Below are 23,114 nucleotides of genomic sequence, written 5' to 3'. Positions count from 1 at the left end.
TGGGGGAGGAGCTAAATAATGAGACAGGGGTGGGGCTTGGCAGTGCAATTGGGGTAGAGCCTAGAGTTGTGATAGGGGAGGGGTTTAGCAGTGCAACAGGGGTGGAGCTTAGTGGTGCTACAAGGGGTGGAGCTTAGTGGTGAGACATAACTTTGCTTGGGGCTCCAGAAATGCCAAATACACCACTTTAGGGGATGCCTTAAGGTGTAGAGGGCAAAGTGGTGATTTTACAGTAGATATCTGTCCAAAAATGGATCCTGAGAAGTAACAATGTAATTACACATACTGTATAAGTCTAATTAACAGAAAATTAACAAATACATCAAAATTTAAAGAGTTTCTGTCCTGGAAATGGAAACCTTTCCAGGACTAGAGTGCTAGCGGGGTCTTTTGTTAAGAAGCAATGCTGCCTCATACCTCTCTCAGTCAATCCATTGAGAGAAAAATCACTGATTACAGTATAGTGCCCGCCCCCTAGGGGCCATTTACTCATTGTAATCGCCCCCACTTGGTTCATTTTATTGCAGAAATCATTAGAAGCCCTTATTTATAGAGATCTTTCTCCAGGACAAATCTCTAAGGTAGATAATAAAATATCATAAAAGGCTTCTCCGGGAAGAGGAGGGTCTTCTTTTTTTCTAGAAACAGTACCACACTCGTCCATGGGATGTGTCTGCTCTTGCATCTGGGCTCCATTCACGTAAATGGGGACGCACTGGAATACCAGATATAGTAAATGGCCAACAGTGGTGCCAACACATTTTTTTGATGGACAATCCCTTTTATTTGGATAAAGACTGTAAATCAATTATTTTCAAATGTTTATTCATTTATTATGTTACATTTTGAAATGTATTTATTCCTAATATTCTCATAACTGGTTACATCTACCACAGGGAAGATGACCAGGAGGAGGACAGTGATCCAGCCTTTCCAAGGAGATGGAAGACCTTGTCCTTTCCAGATGGAGCAATCCAAGCCATGCCCAGTCAAGCCGTGCTACAAGTGGCAGTATGGCCGCTGGTCCCAGTGCAGGGTGGAGGTAATTTCTGTCTGTTTTCTTGTTTATTTACCTTATGCTAAAGCCATATTGCTACATTGTGATCATGGGTACAAAAGTCTGAAAGCCTCACTCCACCTTAAACCTCATCCAGGTCCCTTCATGACCTCATTGTATCTTCTTGGTGAGACCCAACGTGATGTGTCACTATGTGTCAGCATTGTATCCCATTGGCCAGAACATGGTGTATGCACCATTCCAGTTCATATCTTGCAGTGTCCCTCCATTTTGGCAGATGCCATAGCTGCCCACATGTAACGTCTTGGTGGCTGACAGAGGAAGTGGGAGCATGGCACAGGTAAATGTGCTTTACTACCCTGCTACTATGGTGGGTACTACATTGGGCATTACGGACATCATTATAAAACTGTGTGGGGGGGGTATGTCTGATGGCACCTTTCATGGCCTGGGTAGATGTCTTGGCCCAAAGGGCTTGGAGGGCCCATGGCAGTATAATAAAACTATTTGTATGTGGGTCATGCCCAGGTTTGAGTAGACATATGGCCCCAGAGAGCCCACATACATCTGAAGCTATCCCTGCACATGCACACTGTACATACCACATCTACTGTACATGAAGTTCTTCCCCAATTCCAGTTGGAAATGTCGAGGACGCTGTTTCCCTTTCCAACCCCAAACAGTGAAAGTGTTAGATCATCCCCCAGGATGTCAAAAAACAGCAAGATAAATCTAGATCAACTACCAATGTTTCTTGCAGGATGCTCAATGCGGTGAAGGCACCAGATTCAGGAACATCTCTTGTGTAGTTCACAATGGATCCTGGGAAGATGCCGGAAAATTGGTCGATGAGGAGTTTTGTGGAGAAATCGAACTGATGGTGGATGGAGATGAGAACATTATACTGGAGGAGTCCTGCACCGTGCCGTGTCCAGGTACCGGGTATATGTTATTAGATGTTGACTCTGTATCTGTGGCATGACTGTGTCATATGAAATGCATAAAAGTTATGGCACCTGGCTGGAAGTTGTAATTGAATCATTTTTCTGGTTGAACATGATTGAATGTCTGTTCTTGAACTTCAGATTTTAAAAACATATACCGCAGGCCCAAAAAAAAAGTATGTGCTGATTGATTTCACAACAGATCTTGATACCTTGTTGTATTTCTCTGATACAGAGCTCCAAATCCCCTGCATAGGCATACAGTTAGTTGATAATATTCTGGCTGCCTGCATCCACCACTAGAGGGGGCTCGATTTATAAACTGTATGCAGTAAGCTCCTGAGCTCCCTCTAGAGGTGGCTGCAGGGTGACTGGATATTATTATTTAGCAATACTTCTTAGCAAAGGATTTTGAAGCTCTATATCAGAAAAAAAAAAACAGAGCTCCAACCTTTAAGACATTAATCAGCACACAGTTCTAGACCTAGTTAAGGAAAATGGTGCTTGCATGGGCATTCATTTAAAGGGCATCTGTCAGCAGATTTCTACCTATGACACTGTCCGACCTGTTACATGTGCTCTTGGCAGCTGAAGGCATCTGTGTTGGTCCCATCATTTTTCTCATCAATGTGGACACATATGAACATGGGACCAACACAGATGCCTTCAGCTGCCATGTAACAGGTCAGCCAGTGTCATAGGTACAAAACTGCTGACAGATGCCCTTTAAGGTTACAACTGTTTGTTTTTTAAAGAGTTAAAGGAATTTCACTGTTCAAAACCAGATAAAAAAATAAATAAATAGAATACTTTTTTATATTTATCCAGTCTCTGTGGTCCGCTTCCGGCAGTAGCTGAGCAAAAATGCTCTAAAATCGACCCTTTGTGAAGCAGTATTAACACAGTAAAGCACAGCTGGTGCCTATATTTCTATATGCAATATACAATGTAGAAATCTGTATTAACATTTCTCAAATTCAGAAGAATTTCATGAAGGTTGGTGTTCATGCCCTCTTCAAAATTCTGCCTCTGCACTGAATACGGAAGGTGCAGGTAGACCTTCCCTGCTTTACTGCCTGTTACCAGCAGGTGGCAGTGGAATCCTTTTTACATCATATATCGCCACTACAGAGGCACGTATATATGGCACAGATTAACCCTCATCAGTCCAAGACAAAACCATGCCCCTCAACATTATAATATAACAGGTAAAGTGACGGACAGTAAGATTTGAAGGAGTCAAAATCCCCTTTTTGTCCTATAGCTATGGACACTGAAAAATGATTGTGTCCAATCAGTCTTTTAGTGTATCTGCAGACTGTTCCTTCTCAGAGATCTGCTCTGGCACCTTGATCTGTAAACCTGGTCTCTGAACTTCTTAATACTATGAATCCTGGACAAATCTTCTGCCACTTGTGGTTAAAAACTCCAAATCTTTATTTCAAGCGCATAAAAACATTATCTTGCAGTACAAAAAAACTTTAAAAAAACAAGCGTTTCGGATGAAACACATCATCGTTCCTCATGTCCTCTGAAACGCGTAGCTTTTTTTTACGTTGTTTGTACTGCATGATGATATTTTTATGCGCTTGAAATAAGGATTTGGAGTTTTTAACCACAAGTGGCAGAAGATTTGTCCAGGAGTCAAGGTGGACTGAACTGACACAGCCGAGCCTGGGTTCCTCTAGGGCTCTATGGAGATCCAAGGGGGGCAGTACTGCTGCAAAAGGGTGAGCAAATACACGTCTATTCAACTTCTTGCAGTTCATAAACACTCAATTAAGCTAAATTCTAATCAGTTTAACGGAATTCACAGAGAAGGAGAAGGAACAGTCTGCAGACACAGTGAAACTTGCTCTGGCGTCTCGATCTGTAGACCTGGTCTCTGAACTCCTGACAGCTCAGAAACACTCATTTAAGCTAAATTCTTCTCAGTCTGACGGACCTCACATAGAAGGAGACAGAACGGTCTGCAGATGCAGTGAAACTGGAAGCTGTATAGGAAAAACTGGTGACAATTTTTAATAAAGACCAAATGAATTTTTTCCCCCCAAAATGAGTAAAAGATCAGTAACAGCCCATCTCTCATGTGCCATTAACTGAGGTAGTACCCCTGCACACCCTCTTAGCGACACCCTTCACCTACCCTATTGGTTAACCTACGAGATACTTTTCATTAATGCTACCATAATGCTTTCCCTCTTAGGTGACTGCTACTTAAATGAATGGTCTGAATGGAGTTCATGCCACTTGACTTGTGTCAGTAGGCAGGATCTTGGGTTTGGAGGGGTTAAAGTGCGATCCAGAGCAGTAATAATTCAAGAGCTGGAAAACCAACACTTGTGCCCAGAACAAGCCTACGAGTCCAAATCGTGTCACGGTAAGTGACGTTTACTTGTACTTCATGACAGTGATAGCAAGGGCGTCTCCTACTGGTCCGAATCAATAAATAATATAACTTTATAGGGGAGGGAGGTCTGTTATTCTGATGCAAATCCCTGCATAATTCATAATAAAATTCTGTCTTCCTGAAGCCACCACTAGGAGGAGCTCATGAGCTTACTATCAGGTAGCTGCTATGGGTTCTGTGGGGAGGGAGCACTAGTTAAGTTTGGCCTCACTCCAATGGGTTATGATAATTTAATCATTGCTCCACTGCCCTATGCGTGTTTCAATTTTATCGAATAAAGCAGAAGAATCAGTCAGACGGTTATGTTGCCCTTTTTGCCATAAAAGAGATGGGTTAAGATCGATAGAAGGTCCTTTATGCATCACATAGGGTGCGTTACAGTTAGCCATGGAGCCTGTTCTATTCTGTATATGAACCTGTATGCAGTGTGCTCCCCCTAGTGGTGGCTACAAGCATTCATGAATGCACAAAGAAGAAGGGAATTTGGAGATAGATAGATAGATAGATAGATAGAGAGACAGATAGAAAGACAGATAGAGAGAGATATAGAGAGAGATATAGATAGGAGATAGATAGATAGGTAGATATGAGATAGGTAGATATAGATAGATAGAGAGATAGATAATAGATAGATAGACAGACAGAGAGATAGATATAGATAGATAGATAGATAGATAGATAGATAGATAGATAGATAGATAGATAGATAGATGTGAGATAGATGTGAGATAGATGTGAGATAGATAGGATATAGATAGATAGATAGATAGATAGATAGATAGATAGATAGATAGATAGATAGATAGATATCCTAATCTTTATCTGCTTTACCTTTTTATACAGATGGACAGTGCTTTGAATACAACTGGTTAACAGGTCCATGGAAAAGTTCTTCCCGGGCAGTTTGGTGTCAGCGATCTGATGGCTTTAATGTGACAGGTGGTTGTGTGATATTTCACTTTTCATTATTTTATCAGTTCAGTTGAAAACTAATATTTGCTCAGAATCAAAGTTCCAGTGGATGTTCCATAAATCCATGTGGTCATCCCCTCAAAGATCTCTACAATGTCATGTCATTTTGTGGACTTGTGCATGGTTATGAATAGGAAATTATGGACTCTCTAGACTGTAGACACCTTAGACATATACCTATAATGGTTACCTTGCGTTTCAGTTGGCAATCGTCATTCCTTCCTTCACTCATTTCCTTTCCATTCTGCTAATATTCAGTTTACAACCACCTTCTAGGTTTAGACTTTTCTCATATTGATGTGTCCCTCCCAGTAATACATGCTGGGTATGTGTGTCCAGGATGCTGCTGACTTCCCCATGCAGATTGCCTTGTCTCTGCTTTCCTCCTCTACATGTAAAACCTGCCCTCCTCTGATCCTTTTTACACTCTTATCTGTCGTGTACAACCTCCTACAGCTCCCCTCTCAGTGTTAGAGATGGAAGCAGGGAGAGATGTCAGATGGATTTATTTTACATTCAGCAGCAGCAGCTAGGTGAAGGACTTATGTATACTCTGCAGCAGCAGAATAGTAGGAAATTTCTAACAAAGACTGTTGAAAAGTTGTTTAATTCAGCAGGCCCAAACTGGGAATCTGCCCTACCAGGCAGATTCTTGGTGGGCCTGTTTGTCAGGGGGCCACCTGACTGAACTCCACTCATGACAGAAAACCTGCAGTATTAATGCAGTACCAAGTATATGACAGCTCAAGGACCTGTGATGACATCTTCACAGGTCCTTAACCCACTGAGAGTACGGCACTGATAATCAAGGCAGTTTCCAGATTAGGAGCGCTCAGGGACATGTGATGACATCATCACAGGTCCTAAAACACCAAAGTGTACAGGAACACCACTGATAAGGGTGCAGTTCCAAGGTTAGGTGCATTCAAGGACCTGTGATGATGTAATCACTGGTCCTTAATCACTGTACAGGAACAGCTCTGAGTAATGGTAATACAAACAGTGTATGAGCTCCTGACGGGTTTAGGTCACGTGAAGAGGTAGTGGTGAAAAGTAACGTTTATGTAAGTGTTCTGTTTTTAGAGGCTGATATGGGTGCAGTTCCAAGGCTAGGAGGGTGCAGGACATGGCTTTAATTACATCATCACAGGAGCTTAACTCCCTGAGAGCATGGAGGGGAACTGCAGGAGAAGCATCTCCCTCCAGACTCACTGCTCTTATACTGTCACTCTGGAAGAGAGGTGAAGAATTTAACCCCCTCCTGACATCTGCCATACATGTACGGCATATGGTGGAGCTTTATAGATGACTCCCGCTCAGGAGCTGGGTAGGTGCCATAGCCGCTGGGTGCTTGCGCTTTTACACAGCAGACACATGGTCTCAGAGTCTGTGATCAGTGATAATGCTAATAACAAACTTTTAACCCCTCAAATGCCAGTGGTGAATTGCAGCCACGGCACCTGAGTGGTTATTTTCTAGGAGCGCTGCAATCCCAGTGACCGAACTGGTTTCCCGCTATGGGATCATGTGGTTGCTATGGCAGCCTTGGGCCTTCTGAAGGCTCTGAGGCCTGTCCTAGCGAAGTTCAAGCCCTGCCAGAGGAATGTAGTGGTTCAGCCCTAGACTGCAGGGGTAAATCATTGCAGTATATGAGAGAAGCGATCAGACGATCGCATGTTAAAGTCCCTTAGGCAGACTAAAAATAAATAGTAAAAAAAAGTTAAAAAAAAAAGACAAAAGGGTATAATATATAAAATCATCCCATTTCCCCATTTTAAAAATATAAAATAAATAAGCAGTAAAAAAAGAAAGATATTTAATATCACTGTGTCCCAAATGCCCAAACTATTAAAATATAAGTGTTTATCCTGTATGGTGAATGCCATAATGGGAAAAAATTAAAATGACCGATTAAAAGGCAGGGAGTAAAGAAATAAAAACAAATTTAAAAATCACTGTGTCAGGAAGAGGTTACTGGTAATTGGGGACAATGCTGCTGCCAGTGGAGGAGGGTGTGTCAAGGGGCAATGGTGTTGGAAATTATGAGGTATTTTGAGCTTTGTCATGGTATGTGTTGCTGTTAGGGAGGGTAACATATGTCCTTGACTATCCCAATCCGGCCCTGTAATTCTGCATTTATGATGCAAACAAACAAAAATTCTGTGTAAAGGTCTCCATAGCCTTTAAAGTGTTTGTCTCATGAAGACCACCCATTCTCTGAAAGGAGCTACCCCAGCGATCAGCTAATGAACCTGGATCCAATTTATGGAAATCCAGGAAATCAGTCGGCATTAACCAAGAAGGGTTGTCCAGACATCATGCGGCTGCTACATGGGTAACATACAGTATCTGATTGGCCCACCAGTACACCAGAGCACCAGTGGTTAATCCAGGCTCTTAAACCATCGTGGGCCCCAAAGGTCCAGAAGAAAAAAACATTTGGAGCCAATAACGTCACACTAGGGTATATTTTTGTATTCAAAACCTCTGAGACTTTATTGATAATATGGGGTTTGAGAATAATTTTGGTGGGCTCAAGGAACCCCAGTCCAACCCTGGTAACATGATATGGACAGGTTGCCTCCACCAGTGCTGGAGCTACTTTTGCTTACCAGCTTTTCGCTCTGGCTTATAGAGGTGGGTTCTGTGCAGCGTAGTCTTCATTAGATGTTACCACCATATATTACATTATGTTTATACCTCATTTTATTTTGGTTCTCTCTCCCTACATCCTCTAGGGGGCTGTTATGAAGTACTGAGACCCGAGAGAGAGAGGGTGTGCAATCCACCGTGTACCCAGCAGCACTCGTATTGTACCGAGGTAAGTAATGACGAACAAGAGGCTATTATGTTGTAGTTCCACAACATTTCCTATATAATCCAAAACTGATAGGACGCCGTCTGGGAAGCAGCATGCAGTTAATTGTCAGATAAGTATGATCAATGGCTTGTCTAAATCCCACTGGGGACATTTTAATTTCTGCAAAAATGGTGTAGCGGCTTAACTCATAATTTTGCAGTTCTTTTATAGCTTCTCCTATTAGCCTCCTGCTGACAGCGAGACTGTGGGGGCTGCGTAAAACGTCATGTCCCAAATACTTCAAGAAATCTTAACTCTTAGGCAACGCAATGTGTGTATCTGGCCCACTAGTTTTTGTGGGCCTCGGTAGACATGCTCTATGCTTATTAAGACCATACTTACCAACACAAAAGTCAAAATCGGGACATTTACTGTAAACCCTGCCCCACTGAATTCCTCTAAAACAGTGTTCCTCAACTCCGGTCCTCAGGAACCACCTGCCGGTCATGTTTTCAGGATTTCCTTAGTATTGAGCAGGTTATATCAGGACTTACCACAGGTATTCATTCTGTGGGATATTGTCAAATCACCACCAAGACTGGAGTTGAGGGACACTGCTGTAAGACACTCCCTTTTGGATGTGGCTTGTTTATGGCCATCCTCTTTTGAAGCCCCATTGATGGTATTTGACCAGCAAAATCAGGACTGTTTGGAAGAAGGCTAGCCAGGGGCAGAGTGAAGAGGTGGAGCCAACCTTAGTGTATGTTTAATTTTGCAATTTTTCTTTACAGAAATATCAACTTTTTCTTCACTCCTTATTTAATGGAGTCATGGAAAAAATTTACTGAGGTCATCTAAGAGTACATAAAAAAACTCAGGACCCAAGCCTGAGGCTGCACTAGTGAGAGATTTCTAGATTCAGAGAATCAGCCTATGAAAGCCTTTCAGTGATACTCAAGTAGCACAAGTGGGAGTGCCTTTTTGTGGGTGTGGCTTATAAAAACCGAGGGGGTAGGTATACAAAGCTGTTATCTATTGGACTAATCCAGTAGATGATGGGCACCATTTTTTTTACATTTATTTAAAAAGATACTGCACTCCCCCCCCCCCCCCCCCCCCAGCAACTGGATGATTGAGGCAAAAAATTGGGAAACTCCCCTTAAAACTGTGTGTCTGTGGATGTGATTCCATTTACGCCCAGTCCCACGAACCCAAAGTGCACCAGAATGCCCACAATCCTCCCACTTTGCAGTGGCGTTTCCATAAGCCCAACCCTATTTGCGGATCGGTCCTATTGTTCTAGAGAGCTTGTGTGGATCCAGATCACCACCCACATCAATGTGTACATCCTGACTGGCTTGAATGGTGGAAAATGTGCGTATATCTCTGCTACACAAGATCCATAAGAGGACGCTTGATCAGAGTTTCTCAGTAGTGCAGCCTCAGTCTTCCGGCCTGTACCTTCAAACAGTCTTATCTTAGCACAGAAGGAAGATACTCTAATGTTAATACTTCTCATTTCAATCGTTCAGTCATCATGGCGCAAATTCCTGATTTTTTTTTTTTTTTCATACTTCCTTCATTTTAAGACTAGGTCATGTGGCTGTGAAGACGGCTACACAGAAGTCACCTCCTCCGATGGGACGCTTGACCAGTGCACTCTGATTCCTGTAGTGATCTTACCCACTAGTGGGGACAAGAAAGGAGATGTTAAAACAAGCAGAGCCATTAACCCAACCCAACCCTCCAGCAGTCAGTCAGGCTATGGGGGCAGGACATGGTTTTTGCAGCCATTCGGGTCAGGTAAGTGAAAGTATTGGTAGCTGTGGACACTAGATGAGCAAATCAAACCCCACAAAGTGGAATTAGATCCAAATTTCAGGATCAATTTGATTCACCTAGAGGCCGAATTTCCTCGTGCTTTGTGTCAGCGAATCGATTTAACCTGATATAGTATAAAAAACAAAAAATTCAAACTTACCGCCTCCATTTGCTCGCGACGGGCCGCCAGCCTCCATCTTGCTTGAAGATCTCGGCCGAAATCACGTGTGCGGCGCGAGATTACATCATCACGCCGGCCGGCGTGATGACGTTATCTCGTGCCGCACAGGATTTCGGCTGAGAACTTCAAGCAAGATGGCGGCGCCGGCCGGTCGCGAGCAAATGGAGGCGGTAAGTTTCATTAAAAAAAATGTATTCTTAATTTCACACTGATTTTACACTCAGATGCCACGATCATGTATGAACGCGGCATCTGAGGGGTACAATGATGGGGGCAGCACTATCGCAGCTCCGTGTCATTGCACCCGCTACTTACAAAAAAATGCGCCTCGTGACGAAGAAATTCGGCACAAAGCAAATTTTTTTATTTTATTCGGTGAATCAGCCTAATCAAACTTTTAAGAAATTTCCCCATCTCTAGTGGACGCCTTCTGAAGTAGGATTGCTTTGCTTTGTTTCGTTTTTTTTGCATGTAATATACACAAAAATAATATATCAAAAATACATAAATAAAAGTTACCTTAAAAAACACTGACCTCAGGAAGATGGCTTCGTTATCCAGTTATCACGGTCTCCTCCCATTGTCATCTGTGCCTTTTTTTTTTTAAATAAACAGGTAGGGATGACAATAAGGAGAAATTGTGACATTGCATTAACACTTTAATACAGCTAATCAGCTTTATGCATATTCAGCGATGTAACAACATAGTACTAACCAAAACTAACATTCGCTCCTTCCAGACGGAAAGCTGAAGACCTGGGTGTACGGGGTCGCTGCAGGTGCCTTTGTATTGCTCTTATTTGTGGTTTCTATGATCTATCTGGCTTGGTGAGTCTTCATGACGTTATACGTGTTATCCATCGTTTCTAAAATGTTATATGAAATATTATAAATTAGTCACATAGTCTGTGATGGAGATTTACTACGTTATATGCACCGGAATTGTTCTTTTTACATGGTGTACAAGCACCATGCCAAATTTATTATATGTTTTTTACACATTTTACGCCTTTATATTTTCAAAAGTGTCTAGAAAAGGGAAGTGGCTTAAAATGTGCCAAATTAGGCACCGTGTGCATGGCACATAGTAAGGCAGTACAGCACGTTATATTTTTTTTTGAATATACAGTATATTTTTGTACATTATTGTAGTCCAAGTTATTGTATAAAAATCATTTTAACATAACTGTACATATTGTACAGGGAGTGCAGAATTATTAGGCAAGTTGTATTTTTGAGGATTAATTTTATTATTGAACAACAACCATGTTCTCAATGAACCCAAAAAACTCATTAATATCAAAGCTGAATATTTTTGGAAGTAGTTTTTAGTTTGTTTTTAGTTTTAGCTATTTTAGGGGGATATCTGTGTGTGCAGGTGACTATTACTGTGCATAATTATTAGGCAACTTAACAAAAAACAAATATATACCCATTTCAATTATTTATTTTTACCAGTGAAACCAATATAACATCTCAACATTCACAAATATACATTTCTGACATTCAAAAACAAAACAAAAACAAATCAGTGACCAATATAGCCACCTTTCTTTGCAAGGACACTCAAAAGCCTGCCATCCATGGATTCTGTCAGTGTTTTGATCTGTTCACCATCAACATTGCGTGCAGCAGCAACCACAGCCTCCCAGACACTGTTCAGAGAGGTGTACTGTTTTCCCTCCTTGTAAATCTCACATTTGATGATGGACCACAGGTTCTCAATGGGGTTCAGATCAGGTGAACAAGGAGGCCATGTCATTAGATTTTCTTCTTTTATACCCTTTCTTGCCAGCCACGCTGTGGAGTACTTGGACGCGTGTGATGGAGCATTGTCCTGCATGAAAATCATGTTTTTCTTGAAGGATGCAGACTTCTTCCTGTACCACTGCTTGAAGAAAGTGTCTTCCAGAAACTGGCAGTAGGACTGGGAGTTGAGCTTGACTCCATCCTCAACCCGAAAAGGCCCCACAAGCTCATCTTTGATGATACCAGCCCAAACCAGTACTCCACCTCCACCTTGCTGGCATCTGAGTCGGACTGGAGCTCTCTGCCCTTTACCAATCCAGCCACGGGCCCATCCATCTGGCCCATCAAGACTCACTCTCATTTCATCAGTCCATAAAACCTTAGAAAAATCAGTCTTGAGATATTTCTTGGCCCAGTCTTGACGTTTCAGCTTGTGTGTCTTGTTCAGTGGTGGTCGTCTTTCAGCCTTTCTTACCTTGGCCATGTCTCTGAGTATTGCACACCTTGTGCTTTTGGGCACTCCAGTGATGTTGCAGCTCTGAAATATGGCCAAACTGGTGGCAAGTGGCAAGTGGCATCTTGGCAGCTGCACGCTTGACTTTTCTCAGTTCATGGGCAGTTATTTTGCGCCTTGGTTTTTCCACACGCTTCTTGCGACCCTGTTGACTATCTTGAATGAAACGCTTGATTGTTCGATGATCACGCTTCAGAAGCTTTGCAATTTTAAGAGTGCTGCATCCCTCTGCAAGATATCTCACTATTTTGGACTTTTCTGAGCCTGTCAAGTCCTTCTTTTGACCCATTAGGAAAGTTGCCTAATAATTATGCACACCTAATATAGGGTGTTGATGTCATTAGACCACACCCATTCTCATTACAGAGATGCACATCACCTAATATGCTTAATTGGTAGTAGGCTTTCGAGCCTATACAGCTTGGAGTAAGACAACATGCATAAAGAGGATGATGTGGTCAAAATACTCATTTGCCTAATAATTCTGTACAGGGTGTATCATATTTTATGATAACTGTATTATTATTTGCTTTCCGAATATTATATTATTTAGCATTATATTATTATTCTATTATTTGATTATTATTATTATGTTATTGTCTTATTTCTTTTAGCTTTTTTAATTCAGAAAAACTGTATGAAAAAATTTACACTTTTCCTTAACCACCTAACGGTTTTCCCTGAGCTCAGTTTGGGCTCTTTGAAAGGGATATTCCCATCTCAGACAATGGGGGCATACCGCTAGGATATGCCCCCATTATCTGATAGGTGCGGGTCCCACCTCTGAGCCAGCAAAGTGAAGGAGGGTGCACTGCGCTTGCGCAGCCACCGCCTCCATTCACTTCAATAGGGCCGATAAAAAATAGCCGAGCCAGTACTTGGCTATTTTTGGGGCCCAATAGAAATGAACAGAGGGCGTCTGAGCACGTGCAGTGCGCCCTCTTTCTTTACGAGATGTAGTTACTGCACCTATCAGACCGTACTAGTGATATGCCCCCATTGTCTGAGTTGGGAATACCCCTTTAACTGTTCTGCCTGAGGTGTGAGATATGAGCAGGTAAAGCAGCTGCCCGCCTTCGCCTTCAGTATGGAGGGGGGGGGGGGGGGGCAGTTGGTGAGCAGACAGCCTGCAGCAGGAAAGGAAAAGTAATAAAAACATGGAAGTTTGATATTATCATCACTGTAGTGACCCACATAATAAAGTTATGTTATTTATACCACACAGTGTACGCCGTAAATACATTTCACAAAATAATGTTAAAATTGCCGTTTTTTTTCTCATCTTTAATATACACCAAAATCGTTCCTAAAAAAAATCCTGCAAAATTAAAAAAAATTTAGAAGGGAAAATTTAAAAGTTATGACTGCTGTAAAACCAAGTTGGAAAATGTTACTGATCCTTAAGGCTAAAATTAATGATGTCACTAAGGGGTTAAAAAGACAATTGTGTCCCCGGGAGTTGTGCGTCAGCAAGACTTACTTCAGACAAAGATGGATACAAAATGAGCATAACTGATACTCAAAATGAACATTTTTGAAAGATTTTTTTTTTCTTTTCTTCTGACGGATCAGAAGAACGGAAAACTAAATGGTGATGTCAACCCGGCCTGAAAGGTATACTGGAGTAATGGCTTATTGTGTACTCTGGAGAATGAGCTGTCATCAAGTAAATTTAAAATAAAAATCATAAATATTTCATAAATATATATGATTTTATATATATATATATATATACCCATATATTTATATAAACCCATTAATACCACATGTTTTTGTAATGTAACCATTTTAGGGCACATCTAATTTATTGATTGTATACTGTTATTTTTTAGGCCAAAAGGTAATACAACAACGGAAAATTAAACACCATTTCCATCATTGTTAAATTTTTACTTTTGTAAGTTCTTTGTTTACGCAAACAGCGTTGCAGAACAAGCAGTTATGCTTTCATAACTCTGGTAGTTACGGAAGCAACGTAGCGTTTTCTGATACACTGTTTGTGTAGCTCCCATCCACTACAATGGGAGTTACTGAGGGGTGTGGCCAGTACTGGAAAGCTGAGGTGCACAGTGGGGATAGGCTCCACCTCTTGGTTTACTGAAGCCCTCATTTGTATAAAGAATATAAGTCTTTTTTTTTAGGAGTGACGCAATCGATTTTCACAAGATAGGTATCATTTTGATCAGCATTATCAACCCTATCAGACACTATCCCTAGTTTAATAAGGCTGATCCGGCTGACGGGTGCCCTTTAAGGAGACTAATATTGGGAAAAAATCAGTTTCTTTACATGTTCTGCTTATATTTGTCCCCATATATCAAAGTTGTTATTCCTTTGTTGCTTACAGTAAGAAGCCAAAGAAACCCCCGAGAAGACAAAACAACCGCCTGAAGCCATTGACGTTGGCTTATGATGGGGACGCCGACATGTAAAAGAGACGAGCAGTCTTGAACATATATACATTCCTTCTTGGAAAGTGACAAGAAAATAATGTCGTGAGGATGGCGGCAGCTTAAGCACAGTCTGGAGAGATGCAATGTTTTTGAACCCCAAAAACATTTATTTTGCGGGAAACCGTCTTCTCATAAATGTACATACTACTTGGTCTGTTGCAAGACTTTACCCCATGTAACCAATACGCATGAACCTATGCCATACACTGAGATCTCAACAACATGGACATCAAATAACTTTATTGGTGTCTCCGTTTTGGGGTTCGATGTAAATATCTCTATGACAACAAAGATTGATCTTCGAGACTGATCTTCAAGATTGATTTTCGAGACTGACCTTTGAGGTTGATCTTCCAGACTGATATTTGAGACTGATCATCAAGTCTGATCGTCAAGATTGATCTTCAAGACTGATCTTAAAGACTAATCTTTGAGTCTGATATTTGAGATTGGTCTTTAAAACTTATCTTTAAGACTAATCATCGAGTCTGATCTTCGAGATTGATCTTAGAGACAGATCATCAAGTCTGATCTTTGAGATTTATCTTTGAGACTGACCATCAAGTATCATCTTTGAGATTCATCTTTGAGACTGACCATCAAGTCTGATCTTCGTGATTGATCTTTGAGACTTATCTTCAAGACTGATCATCGAGTCTGATCTTCGAGATTGATCTTCGAGACTGATCATTGAGTCTTATCTTCAAGGTTGATATTTGAGACTGACCATCAAGTCTGATCTTCTAGATTGATCTTTGAGACTGATCTTCGAGACTGATCTTAGAGAAAACACTTGAGCAGTTTACAAACCAGTCTGAACTTTAGGAAAAGTATGGGACCACAGGACCAACCAAATCTCACTTTTTTTGTGCCAGAACATCATGAAACACGTCAGCAAGATGCAGTATTTTTTTGTAGCTACCCTCTGAAAGTAGACGCTTGTAAATTACACCATGTTTCTACTTTCTCTAACTCTCCTACTCTTGCCTACATCTCGTTTTGCTGTATGCAAGGCGGGACTTGCACTATATTAGTGCAGCATGTTATGCACTTATCTAGAATTGCCATAGAAAATGCCTCTTTTCATAAGGTGTCTTGTGCTAGACACACCATTTGACAATTGTAAAAGGAAAAACAAAAATGGAAAACCTTGAATGAGAGTAGAGTTTTGTGATGGGATCTACAATCTGTACATAAATCAGCTCTTTTTCTAGTTAGATGAAGTTGTGTCCCTTGTTTGTCAACAACCCTCCATGTCTAGATTTAAGACGAACCCTATAAGTTATTTCAGTCACAAATTCTTGCAGCTTTTCCATAAATTCATTAAAGCCCATAGGAAGCCCCCTTTCTTTGTTGTTTTTTTAAGAAAATAAAAAATTCAAAAAATAGTCCTATTAATTTTAAATTGAAAAATAAAAATGTATTATGACACTTAAAGGGATTATCCCAAAATAGTAAAAAGTAAGCATCAGATCGCAGAGGGTCCAACCCTCTAACCCCAGTGATATCAGAGGGAAGGAGACCTGAGTATTTTCTCTGAATGGAATCCTAGTGCACATGTCAGTCCACTGCTCCATTCACTTCTATGGGACTGACGGAGCTCTATCTGTGTCAGTCCCATAGAAGTGAATGAAGAGGTGGACTTACGCACTAGCATTACATTCAAAGAGAGGACTCAGGACACCTTGTTCTCAGGATTGCTGGAGGTTCCAGTGGTCAGACCTCCCCCCCCCCATGATCCAATGGGGTTCTTTGTTTTGAACATTCCCTACTTGCTAGAAAGGTCCCTTAAAGAGGACCTGTGACGTCTCCTGAAACGTCAGGTTTATTAACTACCTGCATTCCCCATGAGATAACAATTTTGGAACATATTTTCTTACAACAGCATGCTGTGTGGTTCCTCTAATATTCCTACTATAAATTAATCAGTAAATTGCCAACGAGGGTGTTACCATTTCCCCATTTGTCAAAGTGGTGTGTTCCTGGACAGCCAGCCATTGCCATTACTGATTGGACAACGTGAGACCGTGCAGAGACACACCTCCAACTGGTAACACCCATAAACTTCTAGTAAGAGCAATAGAGGAATGCTCCAGAATTGTCATTTTATGTGGGATACAAATACATAGTAAAAAAAGGCTTGTCACGAGAGGTGTCAGGTCCTCTTTAAACAATAAGCTGATCACAAATTGTCCTCCTGCTGGAACCCCAGTGATCTGGTGTAATCTGTGAGGAAACATGGCTGTACGTTTTCAATTTCCCTGCGGCGCCACCATAGGTGAAATTAAATATTACACAGTGTCCATTCATATCAGTGGGTTGTGTGTGTGTAATGCAGGACAGGTCCTCCAGAGACACTCTTTATAACCACTTGATGAAGATATGAGGATCCGGAACATCGATTTCTGGTTTAATTTAGTTTTTATTTATACTTTTTCGTAATAATTGTCCTTTTACAAGTTACATTCTTTTAATTTATTTAATGTAATAATGATATAATTATTTAATTCAATGCTTATTTAATTAGGTATGTAAGAAATGTATTTACACTTATAAGTGTAAGGTCATATTAGATGAAAATATAGAAAAGTCTAATACAACTCATTTAATAAAAATTGCCGTAAATCAAGACACCACCAGTTGAACAGATGAACATTATCTGTGTATCTACCCATATAAATCCTAAAAAAAAGTGACGTAAATGAATATCTTTCGCCTCCTCTACTGACTGCCGATCTGTAAGAACTTAGAGTTTACATTATTTTTTTTTTTTTTACCGTTTTGCTGAATTTTACATCTATTGTAAAGTATAAAAAGTACAGTAAGTCAGTCACATATTATGGCTTACTGAACAATACATATGTATGCTTTTTAACTCTTTACTGCCTGAACCCTTAGCATTTTAAGGGGTATTACTGCCTGAACCCTTAGCATTTTAAGGGGTATTTCAGCCAAGAACAGGTATCACCTATCCACTGGATAGGCAATAAATATTAGATTGGTGAGGTCTGACTGAGGGAACCCCCGCTGATCACTAGAATGGTGGTCTTTGCCCATGAGCAGGAGTTACGTGGAGTAGTAGTGGGAGTGCTCATCGGTAATTCCTGTAGATTTCTCCTATGCTCCTCCTTATCACGGTTGAGGTGGTAGTTTGGAAGTCAAGGGAGTCTTGGGTCTCTTAGTCCAATGATCGTTGGGTAAACCCAGCAGTCATATCTTTTGCTTGTATTTCCTACCGAGTGGCTACATGATACATGGAATTGGATGAAATACCCCAGTTAAAGGCGTTTCCAAGATTCTGATATCGCATCGGTTGAGGTCCGACACGTGACATCACCCCCCCCCACCCGATCAACTGGAGGCTGCAACCTCCTCGTAGCTTAGCAAGCACAGCGCCGCCCATTGTATAGTGGTTGTGCTTGGTATTGCAGCTCAGCTCCATTGACTTGAATAGGACTGAGCTACCCTTAGGCCAAGTGACAGATCAACGTGATCTCACTGGCCTAGGAAGAGGTCATTGTGCTGACCCGAGCGTCTCAGCCTCTTCAAACAGTTGATCATTGGAGGTGCTGTCAGTCGGACCCCCGCAGATGTGACAATGATGACCTATCCGGAGGACAGGTCATCAATATCAGAAAACCCCTTTAAATAGTAGCTTTATATCATAACATTAATATTTTAGCGACATGTACATTTTGTTACCACCATCCATTGGTTTTCTCGAATATATTTAAAGGGGTTGTCCAGGATTTAAAGAACTTGGATGCGTTCTTCCAGCTCAGCCCCTTTTTCCTTCAGTTGAGCAGGGCTGCAATACCAAACACAACCTGTGGACAGGTGTGGTGCTGTTTCTAGAAGAAAGAAGCTATACGTCTTATCCTAGGCAACCTCTTTAATGGTTCACTGAACATTTCTTCTGTTGGACTTACATTGCTATTAAATCTGCTAATAATATAGTTATTACATGTCTTCTAACTGTTAACTTCTTCTTGCTGGTTTCTAACGTTTCACTAACCAATCCTGAGTGCCAAATACCGGAAAACGGTGAAAACTAAAAAAAAAAATACTGGGATTTTCTTTTGTCTGAATACAGTATGTTAAAATAATTTTAATGCTTATGTACATCAAAGTTATTATGTTTAATGTGACGTCAATATAATGCATAAATGAATATTTTATGTGTATTTTATGTTTATTTTTATTTGAAATTTAATGTGAAATTTCTATTTTTTTCATGTTCAGCGTAATTAATTTTGCTTTTGTGTACGGTATATTAAAACATTTATATTTTTAAAATTCTTTTATTTTCAAATTTAATTTGTTAAATTAATTTATTTTATTTTTCATGGAATTTTAAAACATTTTATCTTTTTTTTTATGTGGTATATTTTTACTTTTCTTTGTGGTATTTTGTTTTTATAATTTCAACTTTTGTGTCGTGACATCACCAACTCTGAATTACAATATGGTTAGTCTTTTTGGGGATTCTGTCACCTAAACTTTGCATATAGATCCGTTTATAGGGTCTGCTGGATCTCCTATAGCATGTCCTTTAGCTTTAGTTTATTTAAAAAATCGATTTTACCAATATGCAAATTACCTCTGAGAGGAACCCAAGGGGCTGTTCCTAACGTATCTAGAGCCGCGTCTATTCTGCACCGCCCCCGCAGTGCTCCTTCAGAATGGGCATGGCTGGGCTCCAGAGATATTAGGAACAGCCCCTTGGGCTCCTTTCAGAGGTAATTTGCATATTGATAAAATCGATTTTCAGAATAAACTGAAGCATTCATATCTACGGTAAAGATATATTGCGGACATGCTATAGGAGATCTGTCTAACCCTATAAACGGCTCTACATGCAAAATCTAGGTGACAGAATCCCTTTAAAGGGGTATCGCCATCTCAGACATTGATGGCACATCGGTAGGATATGCAATCAATGTTAGGTGCGGTTCTCACCTCTGGAATCTGCTCCGATCTCCAGAACTTGGCCCCGAATTGAAGTGTGCTCGCTTGGCTATTAAGTCGTCCCATAGAATTGAATGGAAAGAGCACAGCGCATGCGCAGCCACCTCTCCATTCACCACTATGAGTCTGCTGGAAATAGCTAAGCCAGCACTCGGCTATTTCTGGGTGGGTCGCACATGCATGGTGTCCTCTCCTTTACCCCAGAGGTGGGTCCTGCACCTACCTGACATTGATGGCCAGGGGCGGACTGGGAACTTAAAGTGGCCCAGGAAAAAGTACTAAAAGTGGCCCCGTTTTGTAGTTGGGTCCAAATTGATGGAAGGCAGGGCCAACAGAAGTAAAGGGGGCCATCAATACCATATTGTGGCACATTATACCACCTCAACAGAGCCAAATACCACAGTCCATCACAAAATACTGCCAGCAGCACAAAATACATAACCAAAAACTTCCACTGACCGACCGTGAGGAGGACCCAGGTGGCTTCCTTGGCATCGGCCCACGTAAATTTCCCTGTAAGGTCTATGGCCAATCCACCCCTGTAGATGGCATATCCTAGCACTATGACGTACATGTCTGAGATAGGAATACCCCATTAAGTGTGAGCCTAAAAGGTTGAACACAAAATTGTAGGTGCCATGAAATTTAGACAATTGTAATGCATGCCTTAAAAATAGTGATAAAAAATCATTCATCTTAAATCTAGAACAAAAAAAAACAAAAACATTCATCTATCAAGCCTCAAAATCCACTGCATAGGCATACAGATAAATGATAAAAATCCTTTTCCTCTGCATCTGCCACTAGGGGGAGCTAGGATGCTTAATACTGTGATCTCCTGCAGTTCAATGTACAAGCCTTATGAAGTAAGCTCCCAAGCTCCCTCTAGTGGTGACTGCAGATAGGGAAGTGGACAATATTTAACTCTATGTCTATGCTGGGGATTCGGAGCTCTGTGTCTGATCTGACCATTATGGAGATAGATTAAGAAAGAAATTAGCACAGAATATCACACCTAAACAGCTTGGTGTGAAAAAGTGGACATTTACTTTAAGACCAAGGTCATAGAATAGTGTTTGCGTAGAGGAAAGATCCGCCTCGGAATGAAACGAATGATGTAACGTTAATAATAACCGTAATAATATATATTTGTGACAAGATAGCAAACGCTTCCTATCTGCCTTATTGTGTTTAATCTCTCTTCGGCTCTACGTTGGCTTCCAATGCATTATATGGTGAGCTGTTGTATCTACACACAGAAATATCCAGCTGACATATTACGGTAAATGTGAAGTGTGACTACTACTGTATATCCATGTACCTGTACCAACAGTCCACCTATACCTCGACTTCATAGCACCTACCTATAGCAGAGTCATGAACAGTATCTAGCAGTTAGCACTTGTTTGCAGTATAGCCAGGTCAGTTACATTATATTCCTCGACTTTCAGTAATATTTCAAAAATAGTCATTAAAAAAAAATTCAAAATATATATTTATCAATTTTTGCATTGGAGAAGCAATCTGAAGGTGGAGAGTTACACGAGGCGCCAATATGAACCATGGCACATGCCGCCTCGTATGGCGCCAGACAACTTCATATACAGTTGGTTAAAATGTATTCTTAGTGCATTGTTGCAGAAAGAAAGAATCACCAAAATCGCAACCTCCAACCAGTAATGTAAGTCATACATGAAATTCCTTAATAAAGGGGGTGGTCGACGAACAAAAAGTGACCTGCTAGGTGATTAATGTATGACCATGGGGGTGTGACCGCTAAGACTGCTTCCGATCATGAGATCAGGGGGTTCCCGAGTTCCCTGAGTGAATGTACTGGTGGTGCACATGTGGGACTGATGGAGATAGCCCTTGATTGCCCGTATCTCCAGCAGTCCCATAGAAGTAAATGGAGCAGTGGGCACACATGCACATAGCCTATTCATTCGCGTAGGGGGGTTAAAGGGGTTATCCCATGATTAAAATGAAAATCATACATCATATAGTGGATGATAATTTCTATTTAAAAAGCTAGAACCAGCCCTGTACATCACATGAGTCCAGAGATCTCCCTATTCATTGCTTCAATTGTTCTGCTAGATTTATTTCAAGTTGGCAGCTCAGGGGGTGTATCCTTTCAGCTGCAGCTTTCTCCCTATCACAGCTCAGGGTGTGTGTCCTTTCAGCTGCAGCTTTCTCTCTATCACAGCTCAGGGGGTGTGTCCTTTCAGCTGCAGCTTTCTCCCTATCACAGCTCAGGGGGTGTGTCCTTTCAGCTGCAGCTTTCTCCCTATCACAGCTCAGGGGGTGTATCCTTTCAGCTGCAGCTTTCTCCCTATCACAGCTCAGGGGGTGTGTCCTTTCAGCTGCAGATTTCTCTCTATCACAGCTCGGGGGGGGTGTCCTTTCAGCTGCAGCTTTCTCCCTATCACAGCTCACGGGGGGTGTCCTTTATTAGGAGGCTCGTCCTGTCTGCTATAGCTGGTGGCAGTTGAAGGATGGAACTGAGCATGTGCTTCCATCTCATTGGGCAGGGCAGAGAAATTAGAAAAAGAGGAAACAGCAGGTGGCGCTACACAGATGGATTTCAATAAATAACTCAGTAGCGATAAATTTTAGTTACATGCCGTCACACAACTATTCAGATTCATGTGCTTGCTTGAAATTTGCGTAAAAACCCCTTTAAGGACCCCCATCCTTGTGATTGGTGAAGATTCCAGGACTCAGACCTACAGTGATCATATATTTATCACCTATTCTATGGACAGGTGATGATTGCTGTTTGTGGAAAGCTTCTAAATGGTGACTCTTTTCGGACCATTTTTTTCACGGTATATAATTATATGCAGTATTTATAAGAGGTGTGTATTCATCAGGGGTTAAATCAGGTTTTATACTCCATTCACATCCAGAGCTGCAGTCAGGTTTATTTCTTTTGCTCATTGATCTCATGGATACATATTTGAGTGTTCCTTTTGTTAGAAAGGCAGGCAGAAGCGAGCATAAAGTACATAAAAAGGATGACAAGATCCATCAACAGCAGCTTGTTGGTGGTTCCCTTGTAGCAGAGAATTTCAGCAATACAGAGATAAAACAAATAGTTGAAGCAGTGAAAAACAATACATTTTACAAGTGATTGTTGAAGGTGGCATTTCAAGGGTGGTTCCACCTTTGCAACCATTTTCTGGAGTTTAAAAAAGCAACAATTTCATAAATATTCTAAGGTTTTGTGTCTACTGCTCCTATAGAGACCTATGTGTCTCCATGGTTACAGACTACAAACAAGC

At 41.1% G+C, this 23,114-nt stretch overlaps 1 protein-coding gene across 4 annotated transcripts in view; it reads left to right on the top strand.

Annotated features, from left to right (window-relative positions):
• The window catches only part of THSD7A (thrombospondin type 1 domain containing 7A), a 520,549-nt gene extending 502,775 nt beyond the window's left edge, over positions 1–17,774 (top strand). For 3 of the 4 annotated variants that reach the window (XM_040431278.1, XM_040431276.1, XM_040431277.1), the window contains 8 exons: positions 897–1,042; positions 1,779–1,953; positions 4,169–4,342; positions 5,216–5,311; positions 8,083–8,165; positions 9,734–9,947; positions 10,887–10,974; positions 14,757–17,774. In XM_040431278.1, the coding sequence (XP_040287212.1) occupies positions 897–1,042; positions 1,779–1,953; positions 4,169–4,342; positions 5,216–5,311; positions 8,083–8,165; positions 9,734–9,947; positions 10,887–10,974; positions 14,757–14,841 (1,061 nt within the window). In that variant the 3' untranslated portion in view covers positions 14,842–17,774. The remainder of the gene's footprint in view (positions 1–896; positions 1,043–1,778; positions 1,954–4,168; positions 4,343–5,215; positions 5,312–8,082; positions 8,166–9,733; positions 9,948–10,886; positions 10,975–14,756) is intronic. The other variant, XM_040431279.1, reaches the window with a different exon arrangement.
• Positions 17,775–23,114: the final 5,340 nt, after the last annotated feature.

This window comes from Bufo bufo, chromosome 5 (genome assembly GCF_905171765.1).
Source record: "Bufo bufo chromosome 5, aBufBuf1.1, whole genome shotgun sequence".
Classification (NCBI taxonomy): domain Eukaryota; kingdom Metazoa; phylum Chordata; class Amphibia; order Anura; family Bufonidae; genus Bufo; species Bufo bufo.
The sequence above is the reverse complement of the archived record's forward strand: the minus strand, read 5'-3'. Positions and strand labels throughout refer to the sequence as shown.